We start from the raw sequence: 23,608 nt of genomic DNA, 5'->3' as shown, positions 1-23,608 counted from the left end.
CTCACAGAGTCACGGAATTGTACAACAAGGAAACAGACCGTGCAGTCCAACTTGTCAATGCCGACCAGATATCCTAAATTAATCTAGTCCCATTTTCCTCCATTTGGCCCACATCTCTCTAATCCCAACCAGGACAAGTCAAGCAGAGACATGCATAGGAATTCTTGGAGGCCTGGTTCTCCACCAAAAAGGCCATCAATAAACACACAGAATTAGACCCTGTATACACACCATTGCAAAGAAATAGCAGAAACAGAAATCAATGCCAACAGACTCCAGAGTTTAAACTGCAAGCGGGAAAATACAACAACACTTCATTGGAGGCTGCACTGACAATGTTACCCAGCAGATTAACAAAACATCTGCAAACTAATGAACCAGCTCAGCAAGCAAACCAACCACAGCATCCAAGCTACAAATCTACTCAGGTATATTAAACCGTTCCTATTCATATAGCCATCCAGATGCCTTTTAAATGGTGTAATTATATCAGCCTCCAACACTTCCTCTGGCAGATGGTCCCATACACACACCACCCTCTGCATGAAAAGGTTGTTCCTTAGATGCCTTTCAAACATTTCCCCTCTGACCTTAAACCTATGCCCTCTAGTTTTGGATTCCCCTATCCTTGGGAAAAGACCTTGTTTATTCACCCCATCCGTGCCACTCATCATTTTATAAACCGCTACCCAGTTCCTACGTTTCGAAGTACAAAACGGGGGAGGCAGACAGAGAAACAAAGTAGTAGAATAATGATGTAAATCAAAGAACTGCCGGAGAAAGCAGAGTTAGCGTTTTCGATCCGGTGAGAGAATAATAATAAAGTTTACATAAAGGGTTAGGTTTAAGTAAATAAGGTTGAGAAGGTATGAGGAGCAACAGCCGCCGCCATCGACGAAAATGGGCACCAATGGCACAAGATGGCGACAGACTCGCCACGCGCCGGGTTTTCCCGCCTTGACGGGCAATGGTCGCGCTCCGCGCTAAAGCCGCCGCGCGGGGCGACCATGACCTCCGAACCCGGCAGCCGCGGCGGACCACAAACAAACACCAATGCTGAACGTCGGTAGTGGGAGGGGACATCCGGTGGAGGACCCTACTTCCGGTGGCTGTCTGAAGCTTGCGTGCGAGGGGTCACGTGGGGCTATGGAGCACGAGGCGCCGGTGGTGGAGGCTAATGGCGGCTCCAACTCGATCAGGCTCTCTCCACCTCATCTTCCCCTATCCCGGCTGGGTAAGGCCGGCACCTGATGTCTATCTACCCCCTATTCTTCCTTTGCTTTGACTTCCCCCTTCAACCACTGCGCAAGGGAACAGGGCAGAGTCATCAGTAAGGATTGAGTAGACGTTTAGGTTGGATTAGGGAGACACCGGTGGGACAGGAGTCACCTACAAGAATTGAGTAGAGGGTTAGGATGGAGCAGGGATGCCCCAATGGGACAAGAATTGCCTCTAAGAAATGACTAGAGAGTTAGGTTGATCAGAAGGATTCAGGAAAAGGATTAGTTTGAGGGTTTGGGTAAAGAAGACATACCCCAATGGGACTAAGGTCACCTATAAGGATGGGGAGCTGTGTTGAGGAGATGGAAGTGTGTGTCTTCAAGTGGGATTGGACTCAGCAGAAGGATTTATGAGGGGGGTGGGTTAAGAGTGGATATGGTGCCCCAATGGGGCTGGAATAATCTGTAATGTTCTGATTTGGAGGCATGGGGGTGGTCATTGCCCTAATAGGACTGGAGCTATCTATAAGGAATGGTAATGGATCAGGGAGATGGGAGGATGCTCCTATTGGACTGGGGTCATGTATAAAGATTGTATAGGGAGTGAGGAGGATGAGGAGAAGGAGTTTGTGGGTATCACAAATTCCTGCCTTGTGGTGCTGAAGGTGTTGTTGCCAGCTAGACTGGCACAGTAGGCCACATGGTTGCATTCTGCATTGCCTGGTACTTGCCTTGCAACCCCACTGACTGTGAAACTTAGTGGCTGGCAGGAATGGTCCTACATCAGATCCAGGTTTTTAACATACTTTCTGGGTATCAGTTTTTCTATACTTTAATCCCTTTGAAGTTTCAACAGGTTCTGGAGATTTGCCACTCTATAGAAATCTCTGCTATTCCTTTTTATCAGATTCCAGTCTGTAACTCACTCTTGGATATGTTATTCCACATTTAATTCATGTGAACCCTTTAGGAATTGCTTTTGTGTATCTGTTACTCTATTTCTAAGCCATTCCCAAGTCCCTTGATTAGATTCAGTTGTGTAATTCTTCTCTCGTATTTGTGTTTCTATATATGAAGTTCTTTTAGATTCCAGGTATATGTTTTCTAAATATAACACCCCCATCCAACCTCCTAAACTAGATTGCAGCCTGTAACTCACTCCTGAATATCTATTATATAAAGCATCTGAACTGTTTGATTAGATTTTAGTCTGTAACTTACTGCAGGGTGTGCTTTTATTTTGCATAGGAACCCTCTTGACTAAATTCCAGTTCATCTGTATAAATCCTCCCTGAACCCGTCAATTAGATTCCAGTCTGTAAAGCACTCCTGATTATCTGTAATTTTATCTATAAAGTGACCCTAACCCTGCAATTAGATTCCAGCCTGTAACTCTCTCCCAGGTATCTGTTATCCTATATATAAACACCCACAACCCCTTGGATTCGAGTTGTAACTCACTCTCATGTATGTTATTCAATATATAATCTCTTGAATCTTCAATTAGATTCCAGTTTGTAACTCCTGTGTATCTGTTATATATAACTCGACTCCACAAATGCCCCATAGATTCCAGTCTGTAACTCTCTCCCAGGTATCTGTTATCCTATATATAAACACCTGCAACCCCTTGGATTCGAGTTGTAACTCACTCTCATGTATGTTATTCAATATGTAATCCCTTGAATCTTCAATTAGATTCCAGTTTGTAACTCCTGTGTATCTGTTATATTATATATAACTCAACTCCACAAATGCTCCATAGATTCCAGTCTGTAACTCTCTCCCAGGTATCTTATCCTATATATAAACCCACTTGAACCCCTGGATTAGATTCCAGTCTGTATCTTCAGTATGGGGTTACGTCCTTGGCATAATGTGCTTCTCACTTCTTCTCCAATGGATCATGTATATCAGTTCAACAACAATTTCCAAGCCTTGAGGTATTATAAACTGTGTCTGTTGAAAGCTGCATCATTTAATTCTGCTGTCGTCTAGTTGGTGGAACTTCAGCTGTCGGAATCTTGCTCAGAATTGAAATTAACTGGCTGCTTGAATCCCTTCAGGTCTGAGGAAGCCTCTGGAGAAAATGAAAATGTAAGTTTCATGCAGCACTATTTTACTTCCTTATGGACATTAAGTCTCCCTTCCTGAGATTATATGATGTTTACGGACAGAGGAGATAGTTACCGGCCAAGCCTCTTGAGCTTCCTTTACCATTCAGCAAGATTGTGGCCAATCAGATTGTGTGTCCTGAACTATTAGATCAGTTCAGAAATCTCTCAACGCCAGATTACAGTTCAACAGCTTTATTTGAAAACTCGAGCTTCGGGAGCCGCTCTTCTTAAGGTGTTAGTGAGAAACATAGTATCAGATGCAGAATCTATAAGTAAAACATCAAAAGGTTATACTGCTGACCAGGATGTATGAAACAAATCTGAGATGCTGTTAAATCTTTAATCAATTAGAAGGTTTTAATTGATTAATATGCATATGTAAGTCCCTGAATTCCTTTTAAGTCTCGCCCTGAGGTGTGGTACATTGGCAAAACCAAGCTGATGCTGCAACAACAAATGAATGGACACTACCCAACAATCGCCAGACTGATGCTCCCTACCAGTGGGGGCACACTTCAGTGGTCAAGGACATTTGGTCTTGGATCCACGGGGAAATGTCCTCCAAGGCATGCTTTGGGACACACGACAATGTCGAGTCACTGAGCAGAGGCTTATAGCCAAGTTTGATACTGATGAAGACGGCCTCAATCAGGATCTTGGGTTCATATCACACTACAGGTGACTCCACCACACTGTACACTCTCTCTCACGTGCGTACACACAAACTCTCTCTGTCTCACTCAAACACACACAAGTGCGAGTTCGTAGGATGAATTTCTATTTTGTTCAAAAAGCACACAATTTATAACAGTCAGTCAATGTAACATTTTAGAAATTCCTACTTTAGAAGCAAAACCAGTCTGACTCAAGCCAAAATACAAGCAGACTTTAAACAAGGCATGCATTGTCTGAACTAAAATATCACCTCCTTTACACTGATAAAACCTTTAGCTGTCTCAGGTCAGTGACTTGAAAAGAAATCGGGGGTTTACATATACAAGTTAGTTAATTAATTAAAATCTTATAACTGATTAAAGATTTCACAGTATTTTGGGTTTGTTTTGTACATCCTGGTCAGTGGTGTGGCCCTTTGATCTTTTACTCTTAAATGCTGTGTCTGATCCTATCTCTCTCAGTAATACCTGAAGAAGGAGAGAGGCTCTGAAAGCTTGTGTTTTTAAATAAACCTGTTGGAAATATAACCTGGTGTTGTGTGATTTCTGACCTTGTCCACTGCAGTCCACCAGCAGCACCTCCGCATCATGTTAGATCAGTTTGTTTTGAGTCTGTTTGGGTTGCTGACAACTTCTGGGATGTGGGCTGTGTGTGTTTCTGTGGTGACATGCTTCACTGCCTGCCCTCCACATGGGGGTTCAAGTAGACAACATAGTTGGACTATTAGACTGCAGAAGGTGTCACTGTGGGGTAATCTTAACTTGACATCCAGTTGTAATGTTGGGATTTGAACCCATATCCCCAGAGCATTACCCTGGGCTACTGCATTGCTAATCTAGTGACAGTATTGTTGTCACACCATCTTCCCCCTGTTCGCATGAATGCAGTCTTATAGATCATCAGATTGCACTCCCCAGAATCCTGGCTGTCATAAAGTTGTACAGAATGGAAGCAAACCCTTAGGTCCAACTAATCCATGCTGACCAGATATCCTAAATTAATCCAGTGCCATTTGTCAAAATTTAGCTCGTGCCCCTCGTAAACCCTTCCAATTCATGTACCCATCTAGGTACCTTTTTAAATGTTATTGTACCAGCCTCCTCCACTTCCACTGGCAACTCCTACTTGCACCATCCTTTGTGTGAAAATGTTGCCTCATAGGTCCCTTCTAAATCTTTCCCCTCTCATCTTAAACATGTGCCCTCTAGTTTTGGACTGTTTTACCGTAGCAAAAAAAAACCCTTGGCGATTATGTGTCCTTAAACATGTAATTGACCTGCCGTTAACTCAAAATACTGAAGAAGTGCAGGTTACAAGCGATTGAATTATCGGACTACTGCCATCTCATTCGGCATTAATGTGTTTCTGGAATTGATACAAAATTGGACTTTACTCTTCCTGTATCTGTCCCAGGACAACAAATGAAAGCTGTGAGAAGCAGGTAGCAAGGAGAGTGATTCATGGTGAAGGAGTTTCTAACAGGAGACTGGAACCAAAGACTGCAAAAGGTACATGGGGAGGGCTATCATCTATCATTTTTTTTTTCCTTCTGACATTCTCTTCCCTGGTCTTCGGTGAACAAAGAAATTCGTCATGTTGGGGCAAAAGGAAATGAATGGTTGGAAATACTGTATGACATATGGTGGAGTTTTAAAAGAAAACAGTTTTTACAGTTGTTCCTGAAGTGAGGCAAGGCCAGCATTAATTCCCTCTTTTGACTGCTTGAGAAGATAAACTGCTACAGTCAATGTAGTATATTCCATAGCAATTTCGCTACAGCAGAGTCCCACTAAGGCCATTACAGAGGGCAGTTAAGACTCAACCACATCTTTGAGGGTCTGGAGTCATGCATTGGCCAGGCTGGAAAAGGACAGCAGATTTCCCTCCTAGAGAAGCAGCTGGGTTTTAATGCCAATCCTGTGGTTTCGTGATAGATTATATATTTAAATTCCCAACAGTGTTGTATTTGGATTAGAACATCTGGATTATCAGTTCATACCTCTAATTGTTGAGGCCAATAGCATGCCACCATCAGTGCCATTGAGCCTGGGAGGATCACGCGACTTCAGGCCCATGATTCCCAAAGCTCTCCACTGCTTGGGTATTTCTTACCTCAAGTCCTGGCCTGCAAAAAAAAACAGACAGGAAAGAACTCTCTTGAATCACTCAACCTGTCCACACAACTATTCAGCTGCAGGAGGCGTTAGTTACATTTTACACAGGTACATGCTTGCCTGCCCTGCTAAAATCTGGGAGAAGTGAACCAAGACACAGCTCAGAGCTGGAGCCGATGTCAGGTTCGCAGAGAAAGTAGTTGATTGATGTAATCAGTGCCTCGGTACTGGGAATGTTAGCTGGAGAGACAACAATGATATTGGGGTGCCAATCCTGTCAGTGGATTTGCAGGATTTTGCAGATAGGACTAGCAGGAAGGGATAAAGGGAATTAGGGCTGGACCTTTGGTTTTTGTCACATCTAACAACCCCTTTGTTCCCATGGAAGAAACAATCCAATTTGGAAACATGGATTGTACATTTGGGTCTTCTACATTCAACCAGTGGATCTGGGAGGTTTCCCGTTTAACCTTTAGTTTATGGTGAGTTTACTGATTCAAGTAAGGGAAATGCTGAAGGTTGAACCATTTCAACTATCTCCCTTAGCTGTAGAGCAGGGGAGAACGTTGTCTGTGTTGTTGCTCCAACACCAATTCCTGTGTACAGAGGTTGCGTGGGGTTGTTGGGGGGCTTGCCAGAGATACATTCCTTGATTGAATTGCCTACTGATTTGGCTAATGTGTTAGTGGATTCAATGGATGTAGGAACATGATTGGCTGATGTTGGGGGGGTTGGAGCACCTTTTTGTGGTTCTGCCCTTTTTAAATATATGTGGGAATGGCCTTGTATTATCACTAGACAGTTAATCTAGGTAATGTTCTAAGGGCTTGGTTTGAATCCCACTGTGGCTGATGGTGGAATTTTTAATTAATAAACATCTGAAATTAAGGGTTTCATGGTGTTCATGAAACTACCAGTTACAGAGTCATGAAGCCATACAGCATGGAAGCAGACCTTTCAGCCCACTAGTCCACAGCAACAATGTTCCTAAACTAAACTAGCTCCACTTGCCTGCGTTTGACCCATATCCTTCCAAACCTTTTCTAATTGTGACTTTGTCCAAATGTCTTCTAAATATTGTAACTATCTGCATCACCACTTCCTCTGAATTGTAGGTGGAAAATGCCTTTTAGGGAAGGAAGTCTTCTGTCGTCACTTGACCTAGCCTACGTAGAACTCCAGAACCACAGAAATGTGGTTGTAACTCAGTTAGGGATGGACAATAAATGCTGGCCCAGTCAGTGACGCTCATCTTGTGTATGAACATTTTAAAAAATTAAGGCTTTTATATACTGTTCTTTTTCCACAGGGCTCAGGAAGAAGGATGTCTACATTGGAAATCTTCCATCTGAGATTGCGGAGGTGCTTTGGGACACACTAATTCACCCTTATCGAGGCTTGTGGCTTTGAATGATCAGCTTTGCTGTGCACAGGAGCTTTACCTTTGAAAACGTGATTGTGCATTGGGGAGAGAAAGTTTGTGTTTGTTAACATCCCTGTTGTATTTTGTCATCGCGTTAAGGTTACTGTAAATCTGCCCTTCACAGAACATTTGGGAAACTAAACCTAGGTAGCATAATTTAATCCCATTAAAGCACTTTTTTTCCTTTTCTGAGGTCATGAGTCTGTTGACTACAATCTTCTAGAGAATGCTGGAAGCAGGTTCATTGAATATTTTTAAGGGGGAATAGATTCTTGATTCAGACAAGGCAATCAGAAGGAGTATGGAGCAGTAGATAGGAAAATAGACCCCATGGTCAGATCGGCCATGATCAGGTGGCAGACCAGACTGAGGGAGAAGGGAGAGGCGGGAGCTGGTTGGGGTGTTGGTGGAGGAGAAAGTGAGTGATGTTTGGTGCTGAAGCAATAGTTTGAACTTCACTCCAGCCGTTTTTCACCGTTACCTTGTTCCTGGCTACATAAACTCCGGAACCAGCTGCATTGGTCAATGAATTTGAGTCATGGTGCCAGGGGAAGGACAGAGAGAGAGAGAGACTTAAGGAGCAAATGTTGAACACGCCTGAGCAGCTGGACAACTATCTGTGGATGAAGGAACAGTTGCCTTCTTCACAGAGACGTGCTGCCTGGGTTGCTGAATATTTTTGGCGTTTTCTGTTTTCATTTTAAATTTCCAGTATCTGCATTGATTTTTTGCTTTAATTCACTGGCATTTCTCAACCAGGAAATCTCATCTTCAAGTTCTGCTCCTCCAGTTTTGAAGCCTAGGCAATTAAATGTGGAGCTGGAAAAGCACACCTGGTCTGATAGCTTCTAAGGACCAGGAAAGTCAGTATTTTGAGCCAAAACCCTTCATCAGGACTAAAGATTTGTCAGGGATAGTAGGAACTGCTGATGCTGGAGAATCTGATATAACAAGGTGTAGAGCTGGATGAACACAGCAAGCCAAGCAGCATCAGAGAAGTAGGCTCTCTTCCTGCTCCTCTACTGCTTGGCTTGTTGTGTTCATCCAGCTCTACACCTTGTTATCGATGAAGATTTGCCAGTCATTTTTCCCCTCTCTGCCGCCTTCCTCTCACCCACTTGCCTCCTCTCCCTCTTGCTCATCCTTCCCTGTCTACCCACTTTGTTCTCTTCCCCTCACTCACCCTCCATTGCTCGCCCTGCCTGGGCTGTCCCCTCACTCACCCTCCCCACAGTCTTTCTCTCTGTTTCTACCCTGTCTCTGTCCTTTAGGGAAGAAGTGTGCTGTCTTATCCGTCTACCTTGCAGCATTGGGGCTGTCAACGTCTGAAATGGCCAAGTGAACAACTCACTTCAAGGGCAATTAGTGATGTGCAACCATGGTTTTTCTTGCTGGTGAACTCATATCCCATTGAAGAATATTAGGCTGTGTACATATCTTGTGATTCGTTCCTAGAATTGAAGTGAAGAAAGTGGATGAGGTGTGGGGAAAATTGGGGTAGCGGATTCATTTCTTTCCTGTTCTCGTTAGACATTTAGGGCTCGGAGATGTGACATCTAACAGTTACATTTGCATTTCTTCCAGGAGCAGATCCTGCAGCTGTTTGCTGCGTTTGAGCCTGTGAAGGTTCGCAAAATAGTGTCAGGCCTGAAGTGGTAAGCTGCAGATTTATGGTTCAGCAACACCCTGCGCTGAAAAAGCACCTTTGTCCTTTAACATACTAAGGCATCACAAGGTGTTGCACGCAGGGAGAAAATTTGCCAACAAACTTCGACCATGAGACTCCAAGGAGGTAGTCAGGACAGGCTGTAAAGAGATAAGGAGAGGTTCTGAGGCTGAAAGGGATTACAGAGGTGGGGAGATGAGGATATAGAGGGGCTTAGAAACAAACACTGTCCCATTCATCTGTGGCCCTCACTGGGAAAACTACTTGAAGAGGAACTGTCTGCTCCAGTCTTCTCTGCCAACTCTTGTAATTTCAAATCATGCAAAGTGTTGAACAGTTGTTTGTGGAGGGAAAAAAAAGGACTCCTAGCAACATGGAGTCAGACATTCACTGACCCACTTGAAAGCACACTAAATTCTTCCGTGCCAATGGCTGCTGATGTTAACCACCCATTGGTGATTAACAATAATGGGTCTGCACCAGGGATTCTGCTAAGTTATGGAATCGAATTCCAGCTTCCATCTGAAGGGAAATCAGCCAAAAAGCAAACCTGCCCAGTCTGTGCAATATTTTTAGGTGTGGGTTACTAGCAAGTTACCATTATACAGGATGTTATCAGCTACCTCTTCAGGGCACCTTGGGATGGACAGTAAATGTGAGAGTTGTGGTTGATTGGGTTTTTTTGGAAGGCTTCAAGGGTGGAGAGATCTGCTTGCTGATTGGGAATGCTGGAAGGGAAACAATGTTCACTTCTTTCCTTGGCAGCTATGCCTTTGTTGATGTGGGGGATGCTGAAAATGTGGCACTGGCTGTCAATCACTTGAACAACACCATCTACAATGGGCGACGCCTGGTCGTGAGAGATCTCTGCGAGCCCAGGGGTAGTGAAAGATTGACGGAAGCAACAGACATTGAATTGCCGGTAGGATTTGGTAGCTTTCTATGGGTGGTGGCAGTTTGTGGCATGACATTTGGGGCTTTTCCTTCACCTTGCAGATGCTGTCATTGACAACGGTAGAGTTGCCAACTCCACAGGTATAGTAGATTAGCTTTATGGACAACTTGTGTACAAACCTGGTTTACACCATCCATGATAAAGCAGCCTCTTGAATGGCACACTGTTCACGATCTTCAACATTGACTCCCTCCTCCCTGATGGTCAGTCACAGCTTTGTGCCTCATCTACAAGATGCACAGTAACTCACCAAAGCTCTTTTTACAGCACCTTAATAAGCTGTGCAAATTTCGCCTCCAAGCCCACTCATCATCCTGGCTTGGACCTAGTGAGGGAATGGCAGATCTATTGTTGGTCAAAACAGAGTCATAGAGTTGTACAGCATGGAAACAGACCTTTCAGTCCAACCTGTCTGTGCCAACCAGATATCCTAAAATTAATCTAATCCCATTTACCAGCATTTGGCTCGTATCGCTCTAAACCTTTCCTATTCATGTACCCATGCAGATTCCTTTTAAATGTTATCATTGTACCAGCCTCACCAACCCCTTTGGCAGCTCATTCATACATATGCCACCCTCTGTTTGAAAAGGTTGCCCTCAAAAACTTTTTAAATCTTTGAACTTCTTTCCTAACAGCATTGTGGGTGTGCTTATTACCCCATGGACTACGGTGGGTCAAGAAGATGGTTCACTGCCACCACCTCAAGAGGCATTTGGGGATAGGCAATAATTGCTGGCCTATCCAGCAGCACCCACATCCAATGAACAAACTTCTAAAAGAATGAAAGTAATCCGTTACCACATCAAAATAGACGATTGTTTTTAGGTTCAGCTTTAGGAGTGTTGGAAATGGGGAGAGGTAAGGTTTTCTGATATCGCAGGACTTTTGGCACTGGAAGGACGTGATCAAACTGTAGTTGGTAGCTTTGGGAAGGGGTAGTATCCAAGTTGTTTGAGAGAAAATGGGCATGAGGCTGTCCTCAAGAACCACCTAATGGCTTGCTTTAAAAAAAAACTTCATTCTTGGGATGTGGCTGGTGCCAGCTATTGCCCAAACCAATTTGTCCCTTGTGAAGGTGGCGGTGAGCTGTTTTCTCGAATTGCAGCATCCTAAGTAGTGTAAGTGCATCCATTATGCTGTTTGGGAGGGAGTATAGACGATGTAGAAATGGCCAGTCTATTTCCCAGTCGGGGTGGTGTGTAGCCCCAGGGGAAACCTGCAAGTGGCAGTGCTCCTAGTGCACCTGCTGCTGGTGTTGCAGAGCTTCATGGTGGCCAGCCAAAGAGGATGGGTTGTTCCCATGAAGCTGGTGACTCTGCCCACTGTGGCACTGAACTCCAGAGATATGAAAGCCCACATGCTTATTTGCTTAAACGAAGTTGGAGGATTGGATATAATAATTGAGGGTTCATCCTCCTGATCAGTTGCTAATCAAGAAGATTTCTTATTGAGCTGTGATTCTGATCTAGCATTGCTGAGGCTTTCATCATATAGCCTGCTGATCCCTCGGGTGTGTCGGAAATAAATGGAGTGGTTAATTCCAATGGAGTTCTGTCAGGCGGAATATGAACATAGAACATTACAGCACAGTACAGGCCCTTCAGCCCTCGTTGTGCTGACCTGTCATTACTGATCTGAAGCCCATCTAACCTACACTATCCCATGTACGTCCATACGCTCATCCAGTGACTTAAATGTACCTAAAGTTGGTGAATCTACTACCGTTGCAGGCAAAGCGTTCCATTCCCTTACTACTCTGTGAGTAAAGAAACTACCTCTGACATCTGTCCTATATCTTTCACCCCTCAATTTAAAGCTATGCCCCCTCGTGCTCGCTGTCACCATCCTAGGAAAAAAGGCTGACCCTATCTAACCCTGGTTCGAACCTGAATTGTTCAGTGCTTCTATTGACAGTGTCATTCTAATCCTGTACCCTCTTTTTTTTTTAACCCACAGCCTTTAGAGAAGGTTGATAAAGACCCCAGTCTAGGTAACAGTAAGTACTTTCTGTGGCTTTGTCTCTCTTGCATTCTTTACTTCCTCACTTTCCCTTCCTCTAACCATTCCTCCCTCGCTCAATCCTACCATCACTCAATTCCCTCTTTTCCCATTCCTTTCTTGTCTTTCTCCTCTTCCTGTCATGTGCATGCATGCACACACACATTTACCTTCTCACGGGTCAGCTGGAGACCATTTGTTCCTTTGGCCTGCATCACCATTCATTTAAACAATGACCAGCCATTACTTACTCCAAATACTTTGCTGCAAAACCCTCGCTATCCTTCCTGTCATTCTACACACAACCCCCGCCTGCAAGCCCACAGCCCCATTCTGGGGGTGAATATCTTACAGACGGTGGGTGGGTTTTGACATGTGAGCCACAGCTGAGCCGTGCAAGTATGTTATGGCTGACTCATCGTTGCTGGCTGGGCGGGTGTCAGTGGGTTCGTCTGGCTGTCTTGTATTGTCTGGTAGTCCCACATCACCACCTTAGGTGTCTTAGTCATTAGGAACAATTACATTTGTCAAATCCATTCTTGCCCTTCAGGGCAAGCGTGGTGAGTCATTCTGTGCCTGACCTGATTTATTATGGCAACAGGAGGAGGCCATTCCAGTGCATCACTGTTAATCAAACGCTTAACTGAATCCTATTTAGCAGCCTTCACTCTTTATGCCTTGTTATGGGTCAGTCCAGAACCAGGAGGAGCAGTTTTAGACTTAGGAGTCATCCTTTTTGCACAGGAATGAGGAAAAATTGTCTGAGGATTGTGCAACTTTAGAATTTTGCAGCTCAGAAGATAGAAGCAGTGTCACTAACAATTTTTAGGGTGGGGTGGACAGAATTGCGAGAGGGAAGGAAATCCAATATTATTGGGTGTAGATGGGATTTTGAAATTCACCACACAGACAAATAAGTCATGACTTCATTGAATAAAGCTCAGTCCTCAAGAATTTGTATCTTTTGTGGGTATTTTCATTAATGCCTGTGTTGGGGTAAAAGTGTTCCACTGAAATTGCCTCACTGCAATGTTAAGATGATATCCCCACTCTTCCATTTCTCCACTGTAGGTCATTTTCTCTTACCTACCCTTTGAAATCTTTGCAACATTTTAAACACTTGAATCTTCAACAGTCACAGTTTAATGAACCAGTCTTCTAATCTGAACCCCTTAAGCCCTGGTATCAGGTGTCATGGGTCAGAAGTCGGCAGGAATGTGTATTAATGAGACTAGCTGTCAGTTTATTGAATGGTGGAGCAGGCACAAGGGAACAAGTGGCCTGGTCCTGCCCCGAAGTTGTATTGTTCAGATAAACTACATCCTCCCGTTGCTAAGGCCAGTATCTTTCTTGAGATACCATATCCATTGAAAGTGTTACCCTTCTGACATCCTGTCTGTCTGAAGGCACTCACTCTGGTGCCTTCCATCTCCTGCTTTGCCTCTTCTTGATGCTCAAACCTAGACTATGAAATGCACGTTCCAGCAGCACCTTAATGTAATAGTGTCCCCCTGACTTGCTACCTCTGTCACCAGCTTTCCAAGAGTATAATTAGACAGGAATTGATAGTAAGTCACATAAGGAGACACTAAGACATGATTTCATTTGATTTGTTATTGTCTCACATACTGAGATACAGTGAAAAGTATTGTTTAGAATGCTAACTAGGCAAATCATAACTTGCATAAGTGTGTCAAGGTGATAGAACTGAATTTAGAATGCAGCATTACCTCTACACATGATCAAAAGTTTAGTGCCACGTGTAGAAATGTAAACATAGGAGCAAGAGGAGGCCATTTTATCCATCAAACCCACCCTGCCATTCGAAATGATTATGGCCAATCTTCTATCTCAACCACACCCCTTGACAACTCTGGCCTGTAGGAATCAATTTCTTTCTTTCTTTCTTGAATATATTCGATAACTTCATTGCCAGGATAGTGCTGCCCATCTAAGTGAAGAAAATCCTCCTGTCAGTCAGAAATGGTCTACCCCGTATCCAGCCCTGTCAGGATTATATGGATTTCAATAAAATGTCCACTCAACCTAATTTCTCCCCATACAACAAAACTGTCATCCCAGGAATCAGTTTAGTGAATCTTGTCTGCATTCCCTATATGGCAGTTATATTTTTTCTTAAATAAGCAGACCATAACTGAACATAATCCAACAGTGTGATCTCACCAAGCTCCAGTACAGCTGCAGTAGGACTTCCCTTGCTGCTATACTCAGTCCCTGTTGTAGTGAAGCCCAACGTGCCATTAGCCTTCCTAACTGCTTGTTTCACCCGCACACTTGCTTTCTGTCGTAGTTATATAAGGGCACCCAGGCCCCTTTTGTACATCAAAACTCTCATCTCGTTCTTATTGTCAGCAAGCTACCTACAACCCATCTACTTTGTTTTCCTCTCCTGCAGAAACCTTGTGCATCTCTCGGCCAGTTAGGGATGGAGGTCAGATCAGCTATGCGATCCCTTTGGAGATGAGGTACTGATGAAGGTTTGTTTCCTGTGCTGGGCAGAGCATAAATTTCACCACTTGCAGGTCAAAGGTTGCTCCTGCCGATGGCTCAAAAGAAGCAGGAAAGCCATGAGGCCAGAAAGTCTTGAGCTTGCTCTGTTGATTTGTATTAGACTCAGTATCATGTCACATGGAAAGAAGGCCATTTGGCCCATCTAACTTGTGCTGGACTTCAGATAGCAATCCATTGAGTCCTAGTCCAATCCATCTATTCTCCCTCTCCCTGCAAATTTCTCATAATAAGTGTTTACTCAGTTCCCTTCTGAAAATTTGAAATGTTTCTGATATTGCACGGGGACATTTGTGGGGACCTTTGGATCCCTTGCCTAAGGAACGACATAGATTCGATTCCTGAGATCAGAGAGGTCAATGATCCTATGCCTCTATTATTTAGAATCTTAAAGGATGAGACGTGATCTCATTGAAACTTATGGGAAAATGTCTTATGGGGTAGATGCAAGAGAAGTTGGTGAATAGACTTGGGGACACAGCCTCAGAATTAGGGACAGGTCATTTAGGACTGCTCGGGAAAGTCTTCACTTAGAAGGTGGCGAATCTTTTGGAATTCTGTTCCCCTAGAAAGGCCGAGGAAGCTCAATCTTTGAGCAGGCTCAAGACCAGAAATCAATCTTTGTGGGGATAGTGCAGGGAAATGGTATTGAGGTAGACAGTAGACATCAACTGCAGTTCATTTGAATTAAGGATGATATATCAGGCTAGGTGAGTCTTTGGATGGCTCAGAAGATATTTACCAGGATGTTGCTGAGAATGGAGGGTTTGAGTTATAAGAAGAGGCTGGATAGGCTGGGACTTCTTTCATTGGAGGTAGGAGGTTGAGAAGTGACCTTTATTGAGTTTTATGAAATAATTAGTATAGATAAGGTTAGTGGCAGGTCCCTTTTCCTTAGGATTGGGGATTTCAAGACTAGGGAGCATATTTTTTAAGGTGAGAGGAGAAAGATTTTAAAAAAGATGAAGGGCAGTTTTTTTTACACAGGGTGGTTCACGTGAGGAATGAACTTCTAAGGATGCATTTACAGTTACAATGTTTAAAAGACATTTGGATAAGTTCATGAATAGGAAAGGTTCAGAGGGGTATTGACGAAGCACAGGCAGGTGGGACTAGTTTAGTTTGGAATTACGGTCAGCAAGGACTGGTTGGACTGAAGACTCTGTTTCCATGCTTTATGACTCTATGGCTGAGCAGCCAAAATGGGATACACAAGTTTTTCTGCAGTTGGAGCATGTTGTTGCGTGAGATTTATAGCCTTAGGTTGGCTTTCTCCTCCTTCGCTGCTGCTACCATTTCACTTCATTGTTGAATTGTTTCTAAGTGGCTTGGACCTTGATAGAGCAGTAGGAGCTCTGTTGACTGGTTGGCAGCTTTTTGGTCCCAGTCAGTGGTAGAATGTAAGCCATGATCTAAAGTAGCAGGGCTGGCTCTGTGGGCTCAATGCCACCTCCTGTTGCTACGTATCTGTTTTTATGTTCCCATTGAATGTGCTTCCACTGTCCCATTCCACTAGAATGTTTCAGATCACAACTTGCTGCTTCATGTTTTCTTTTTACAAGTTTTCCCAGTTGCTGATTGTCATTTTTTGTCAGTCCCCTGGTTACCAAATCTTTTCACCTTAATCAACTGATACAGCAATAGATGATGAGTCAATAGGAACAGAAGTAGGCTATTCAGCCTGTCAAGTCTGTTCTGCAATTTGATGAGATCATGGCTGATTCGATAATCCTCAACTCCACTTTCCTGCCTTTTCTCTATAACCCTTGATTTCCTTTCTGATTTAAAATCTGTTTGTCTTGGCCTTGAATATACTTAACAGCCCTCTGCGATCAAGAATTCCATGGATTCAGTACCCTCTGGGAAAGGAATTTTTCCATGTCTTAAACGTGTGACCTCTTCTCCTGAGATTATGTCCAGTAGTCCTAGACATGCACGCAAGGGGAAGTAACTCCTCTCCATGTCAACCTGTCAAGTCTCCTAAGAATCTTGTATGTTTCAATAAGGTCATCTTTCGTTCTTCTAAAATCCAGACAGTACAGACCCAATCTGCTTCGTCTGTCCTCTTATCTAGTATCAGCCTAATGAACCTTGGGAAAGTAATAGAACAGGCCTTTCAGTCCATTGTGTCTGTGCTAGACATCAGACAACCATCCAATCTAATACCATTTTCTGGCACTTGACCTTGTGTGCTATGTCACCACGCAAAGTACTAGGCAGATAGCACATGCTACAGGAAGGAAGTGAGGGCATCAGTGAAGGTGAAGAAAAGGTTTTGGTCTGAGAAAAAGCAGTTATGCTGAGGCTGCTCTCCTCAGAGGAGATTTTGACATAGATATTGGACATCACATGGGTTCAAGACACAATGGAGAGGAGCTTTTCTTGTTGGTGGGCAGATTGAAAGCCATCAAGTGCTGATTCAGGGCAATTGGCAGTAACAAGGAGAAACTTTCTTTTCCATGCAACAAATGGTTCAAATTTGAGCTGCACTATATGTCTGAAGGCAGATTCATCCTAGGTCTTCCAAAGGAAATTGGGCGATTATTTCAAGGGAAAATAAAAATTGCCAGGCTATGGGGGAAAAGGTAGGGGAGTAGGAATGAACAGGTTGTGCTTAAGAGCCAGCATGAATCAGATGGGCTGAATGATCACCATCTCCATTTGGTAATTTTAACTTCTTCAAGTTAAGTGGCAGGGAAAACAATAAAGAGAAGGATATATTGATGGGGTAACATGGACAGGGAGATGAGAAGGGAAGAAATTTGTGTAGAGCAGAAATACGGATGTAGATCTGGTTGGCCAAATGATCTGTTTCACTGCTGCGTGGCAGACTGAAAAAACCAAATGGCATACTTCTGCTCCCATGTCTTATGGATTCTGTGTAATTCTCTGCAAAATGTCTTTGTCCAGGAGTTTGACGTTGGTGCAGATGCTGACCAGCTGTTTCAAGGACATTGGCTGGATGGCAGAGAGCACCAAGGTGCATGGAGATGTTGGGCTTATGGTCATGGACACATTCCCCCACATGCCTTACTTCTGGGCCATGAACCTGACTCCGGTAAGGGGGTAGGGCAGTGGGTAAATGCACATTTAAATGATTTGTTGCCGCTTGCCGAACCATTTGAAGAATGTGCTAGGCTACATTTGCAGTTTCAAGAGTGCACTGTATTGTCTGAGGGGTGCTTTGTCTACAGTGATATACCAGGTTACTAATGAGTTGGAAAGCATCAGGTTGTGGAGGATAGACCCATGTTCCCTCCAGTTTGGGATGACTAAAAGGTGATCGAGTTGAGCTGTTCAGGATGAACAAAGGAATTGATAAAATAGATAGAAAATGCTCCCTCTAGTGGTGTGACTACAGGGGCCTTTGTAAACTTCATTGTGCTGTTAACACTGGATAACTTTAAATTGACATCACTAAAAATAAAACCGTCTGGTTGTTGCCAATGCAAGGCCTGGGGGATCCTGCTATGCACCCGTCTGGTGCAATTTCGTCACTCAGCAGGTGGTGAATTCCTGGCTACCATTGCCCTGTGGTGAGAGTTGTGGTGGGTTGGTGGGTGGGGGGGGGTAGAGGAGGAAGAGTCTTATTTAGCATTGACCAGAAACTGAAACAGACTAGCATTATTTATAATGTGGCAGCAGGAGCAATTTGGGGGTTGGGAATCCTGTAGCGAATATCTTCCTCTCCCATCTCAGCAAGGCCTGTCCAAGTTCTACAAAGCACGGGTCGAGTGTGTCGTGCAGTGCTGTCCAGCTGCCTGGATGAGTACCACTCCTCCAACACTCGGGAGGCTAATAGGCAGCCCATCCTTCACCTTCAACATGTACTCCCTCTGCTACCAATGGTCAATAGCAGCAGTGTGCACCATCTACAAAAGGGCTGCAGCAACTCACCAAGGCTCCTCAGATAGCACCTTCCAAGCCCGTCTTGTGCTGCCGTGGCCCTTCATATATGGGGACACCACCACCACCTCCTGCAGGTTCTCCTCTGAGCCACCCGTCATCTTGATTTGGAAACGTATTGCCGTTCCTTCATTGTTGCTAAATCCAGAGCCTGAAATTCCCTTCCTAGCTGTCCTGTGGGTATACCTACACCATATGGACTACGGTGGTTCAAGAATACAGCTCAACATCACTGCCTCAAGGGCAGTTAGAGATGGGTAATAAATACATCCACATATCATGAATGAAAAAAGAAACCAGTCCCAGGTGACTGTGGAAACTCAACCTAAAGCATTTAAGACAGAAGTTGATTTCAGTATTATTTTTAAATTAAAGATAATGGAGATGATGCAGGAAGATGGTGTTGACACAGATCAGCCATGATTTCCTTGAATGGCGAAGCAGGTTCTTCATTGTTACCATTTCTGTTCCCCTACATGACACCACTGTGGGTGATCCTGAGACACTACCTTGGAGATGCGTTGGTTGTACATGGTGGAGGGGTTGAGGATTGGCAGTAGGCTGAAGGCGTCGGGAAGTATAAAGTGACACACAAGCAGAGATCAGACCTGTTGGCCTTGTGGTTTAACGAGAATGATGACCTTTGCAACAGGAGACCTACGTGAAGATGTGCCAGTTGTTCAGCACGCTCTCTGTGGTTACCCAGGAGCAGCCATTCCTCAAGGAAGAAGAGGTACAGAGGGGCCGGCGCTGCATGGCGGAATTCCCAGGAGAGGCTGGGGAATGGAATAGGTCAGTGAGCTCCTTTATTGCTTCCCTGACAATAAAATTGGTTCTGTGCTTACTACCTTGACTCCAAAGGGATTTACATCCTTCCCAGTTGAATGGAGACCCGTCATTTGGAAACATGCCAATTTGAACCTCCATCGTAGAATCGCCCAGCTCAGATGGCAGCCATTTGGCCCACCCTGCCTGTTGACTGAGTAATCCTCTTAATCCCTTCTGTTTCGGCCCCAGGATTGACTTAGTGAATACGTGACAGGGCATGATGTGAGAAATGTGTTTAAATATCCCTTGCATGTCTATGCTGTCCATCAGCAGCATCTCTGTATCTCAATTGTGCCTCAAGTCCAGAAAGTCAGGGGTTCACGTCCAGTGGAGTGCCATGCTGTAGGATGCACTGTTTTTCAGGCAAGGTGGTGAACGCTGCTCCAGTCTGTCCAATGGCACTACCATACAGCCACGGCCCCGCTCCCCCCTCTTGAAGGGAACATAATATCCAGTGTCCACTCTTGGGAGAGAAGCAGACATGTTCTCACTGGTGCTCTGGACCATTTTAATCCCTATAAATCGCCAAGATGCTCGGACCGGAATGTGCTCCTGATTAAGTCTGAACTCCAGTTATTTGCTCGCTGTCACTTCTAATGTGTAGTGCAGCCACTGTTGATGCACAGTGCCACCTACAGACCCAAATCGGTATAACCAATCAAAAGTCTTAGCACAGATACATCCAAAGGCCCAGGTGGATCTGGCCGAAAAGAATCTCTGGTCTTGCTCTTATCAGCTGACTTTAGCTGGGCAGTGGTGGTGGCTCGACACAATTAACAGCTCCCCCCCCCCCCCCCCCCCCGGCCAGGTGTTGGCGTTGCCCTCCATGGCTGATCAGCTGGCAGTCATGTAATCAGCTGTCGAGGTCTGGAGTTTCCTCTCCCATCACCCCTCCCCTTTAATATGGTCCTTAAAACTGACCTCTCTGACTGAGTGTATGGTCACCTGGCCCCTGTCTATCCTTACGCAGCTCAGTTTTTTTTTTATTTTTGGTCTTATTTATGGTCCCAAGAAGCAGCCTGTCTGAAGGTAAGTTCTTGCACAATGATTTCTGGAAGACAATAGCATTCATTTAGATTAAAGCATCTTCAGGTATTTAGGGAACGTGGAGCTGGTTAAAATGAAAGCCTGGAATGAGTGGGAGGAGGGGAAGAGATTGCTGTAGACAGCAAGACACTGCATAGTGGACTTTCCTAGCCCCATCTGGCAATGCTTCAACATCAGTCGCAGTGGATCGCCCTTGACTTTGCTGAACATTGTCTCTCTGTCTGGTGCTCCCCAACTGCTAACGGAAGGAGGATTATATCTCAGACCCTCCTGTTTCTTTCTGTCTGTAGGTGTTGGATCGTGGATGTGGTGGAGAGTCGGGTCATCCTGTTTTACGTGGATTCTGGGAGTACAGCCTGTGTCCCAGCATCATCTGTGAAATCTTTGGATAAAGATGAGTTCTGGACCATCTCACCTCTCGTTCAGCCCTTTGTCCTACAGCAAGGTGAGTCTACTCGTCACTTTGGCTTTCTGTTCCAGATTGTCCTTGACAGTCATCCCACTTTTACCCCGTGGGCACGACGTAACAAGAAGGGCAGTTCACCCACACCAGTGTGTCCTTCAGTTGGTGATGCAGTGGGGGTGGTGCGGTGACTCAGCTATTAGCATTAGCACTGCTGTCTCACAGCACCAGGGGCCCAGGTTCAATTCAAGCTTTGTTTGGCTGAATGCGTGGAGTTTGCGCATTCTCCCTGTGTCTTTGCGGGTTTCCTCCAGGTGCTCCAGTTTCCTTTCTCGGCTTGTGGATGTGCAGGTTTGGTGAGGTGGCTGTGCTAACTTGCCTGTTAGTGTGCTGGATTATGGGGATAAGAATGGTGTGGTGGCGGTGGGGGGTGGGGGGGTGTCTATGTTGTTTTTGGAGGGTCACTTTAGATTGATAGGCCAAATGGTCTCTTTCCAGTTGTGGGGATTCTAAGTTTCTTTTTAAATGTGTTAGAATCAATCAGTGTTATTCCAATCTAACAAGGTGTAGAGCTGGATGAACACAGCAGGCCAAGCAACATCAGAGGAACAGGAAAGCTGATGTTTTGGGCCTAGACCCTTCATCAGAAACCATTTCTGATGAAGGGTCTAGGCCCAAATCGTCAGCTTTCCTGTTCCTAAGACGCAGCTTGGCCTGCTGTGTTCATCCAGCTCTACACCTTGTTATCGCAGATTCTCCAGCATCTGCAGTTCCTATTATCTCTGATATCAGTGTTATCAGCTGTTTTATTGGAGGTTGCTATACACAATTGTTTGCAATGTTACAACAGTGACTGCATTTCACAGGAACCTGTTTGGACGTGCGGTACTTTAGGACACCTTGAAGTCCTGGATGAAGCTATAGAACTTGAACTGTTTGTTTTGGTTTAATTATTGGTTGCTAATTTGTCAATAATAAAAGAATCCTACAAGTAGGAGATCACATTTTACAAACAACTGCTCATCCAGGGAAACCTTTTTGAGCAACCGCCATGAGCCTCTGGACAAAAGGCTCAAATCTGTCCATTAAGAGCAGTTGTTCCCTAAGGAGGTATACTACAGCAGGTAACACCTAAAATTTCTGCTCCTCTTCACTGGCTACTCTTAAGGGTTTAACCAGGACTGTCACTTCAGCCCAGAAGAAATGTCTTTATACTTTATAAGAAAAGCCTGATTGCAGTACAAGATGTTTTGCTTTGTGCAACATGGCATTGAGTAATTGGAATTAAGAATGGATGCAAATCTGGGATCAAAAAATGAAACATTAACTGCAGTTAGTGGTTGCCAAGGATGGAAGGATTATATGGGAAATCTGTAAACTTGGATATGCTTTGTTTTAACTTGACTGAAGATTTGACTTAAGTTCACTGCCATAAATCAGCTCAACCTTTCCTTTTAAATAAGCAGGAGTGATGGGCAATCGCAAGATGGATGGTGTCATTCTGAAGGGAAGGATTGTCGGATTCCATGAGGCAGAGGTAAATTTTTTAAAAAGCTAGAATGAAATAAGAGATGTTGAGATCCTCTCCTTCTCTCTCTCTCTTTCTCTACCCCCCCTCCCACAAGGCACTGTGGGATGGCTGCCTGCTGTCTGGTATCTGGGCCAGCATGCAACCTGTCCCTCACCTGGGCGGGTAGGTAACCAGACTGCAGAGGGAGTCGCCTCCTATCAGGGGGGTCCCTTTAGAATTGCTTGGCATCCTCCAAAGGCAAACTTGCTTTATCAAGAAAAGGCAAATGTCTGATATTTTTGCACTCCAGCACGTTATGAATGGATTGTAGAGAGGTAGAGGAGATTGGAACAAAGAGCCTGATGTTGGCCTAAGGGAAGAAGGTTGCATTTCCCAGCAGGGAATGATGGTGTGTTGATGGGAAGAGAGGACACAGGCTCCCGCTGGAAGGGAGCCGTGCTCTTTGGGTTTTTGAATGGTCAGACCTTCTGGGGGGAGCGGGGGGAGAAGAGAGTGTGATGAAGGTGTGGGTGTGCGCGGTTAGGGGACGGGGAAGATAGTAGGGTACAGGAAATAGTCAAAGTTTGAGTGTCTACCCACCCTTGCATCTTCTACGGAGTAAGACTTTGTCTTATGTGTTTTGTTTTTAAATGAAAGCCTCACATCCTGAGATTCTCCATCACAGCCGAGGACTGAAGGCAGCCCAGTCATACAGGAAAAAACCTGAACGCTGGCGAATACAAAAATAAAGTTTAATTTTCACGACCAAATTATTTGCTAATCAGCACCAATCTTTAGGGCTCCAAGCTGTAGAGGGACAGGAAAGGGGTATAATTACCACATCACTGAATCAAAAAAAATAAATGTTTCACTAGAATGAGCACATGAAATGGATCAGTGTGTTGTGGGAATTTTTTTTGTGTGTGTTTGTTGCCGTACAGAATAAGGGGGCATTTGTTCACTACAGATGTGAAGGGGTTTTCCTCTGGGAATAGTGAGTATGTGGGAATCTCTACCCTGGAGAATTGTGGAGGCTAGATCACTCAAAAATTCAAAGATGAGGTAGAAGATATTGGGGAGTTAAGAGCCTTGAGGAATTAAGGCCCAGGGAAGATCAGCCATGATCTTGCTGAATCGTGAGGCTTTCTTGAGGAGCTGAACAGCCTGTTAGTGTATCTCAATATTCCTACATTTCCTCTCATCTGTGGGCGAGG

At 44.5% G+C, this 23,608-nt stretch overlaps 1 protein-coding gene across 1 annotated transcript; it reads left to right on the top strand.

Annotated features, from left to right (window-relative positions):
- The first annotated feature begins 1,097 nt into the window (after positions 1-1,097).
- LOC125449835 (tudor domain-containing protein 10-like) lies at positions 1,098-23,270 on the top strand. The gene is made up of 13 exons (XM_048525773.2): positions 1,098-1,234; positions 3,287-3,317; positions 5,426-5,520; positions 7,436-7,488; positions 9,134-9,204; positions 9,981-10,137; positions 12,130-12,169; positions 14,588-14,657; positions 17,611-17,758; positions 19,259-19,398; positions 20,772-20,926; positions 22,351-22,421; positions 23,052-23,270. Exons 1-13 carry the CDS (start codon positions 1,147-1,149, stop codon positions 23,088-23,090), a joined length of 1,158 nt encoding a protein of 385 aa, XP_048381730.1. The 5' UTR covers positions 1,098-1,146; the 3' UTR covers positions 23,091-23,270.
- The last annotated feature ends 338 nt before the right edge of the window (positions 23,271-23,608 follow it).

This window comes from Stegostoma tigrinum, chromosome 47, assembly GCF_030684315.1.
Source record: "Stegostoma tigrinum isolate sSteTig4 chromosome 47, sSteTig4.hap1, whole genome shotgun sequence".
NCBI classification, from domain to species: domain Eukaryota; kingdom Metazoa; phylum Chordata; class Chondrichthyes; order Orectolobiformes; family Stegostomatidae; genus Stegostoma; species Stegostoma tigrinum.
Note: the sequence above shows the minus strand (reverse complement) of the source record. Positions and strands in the feature narration are given on the sequence as shown.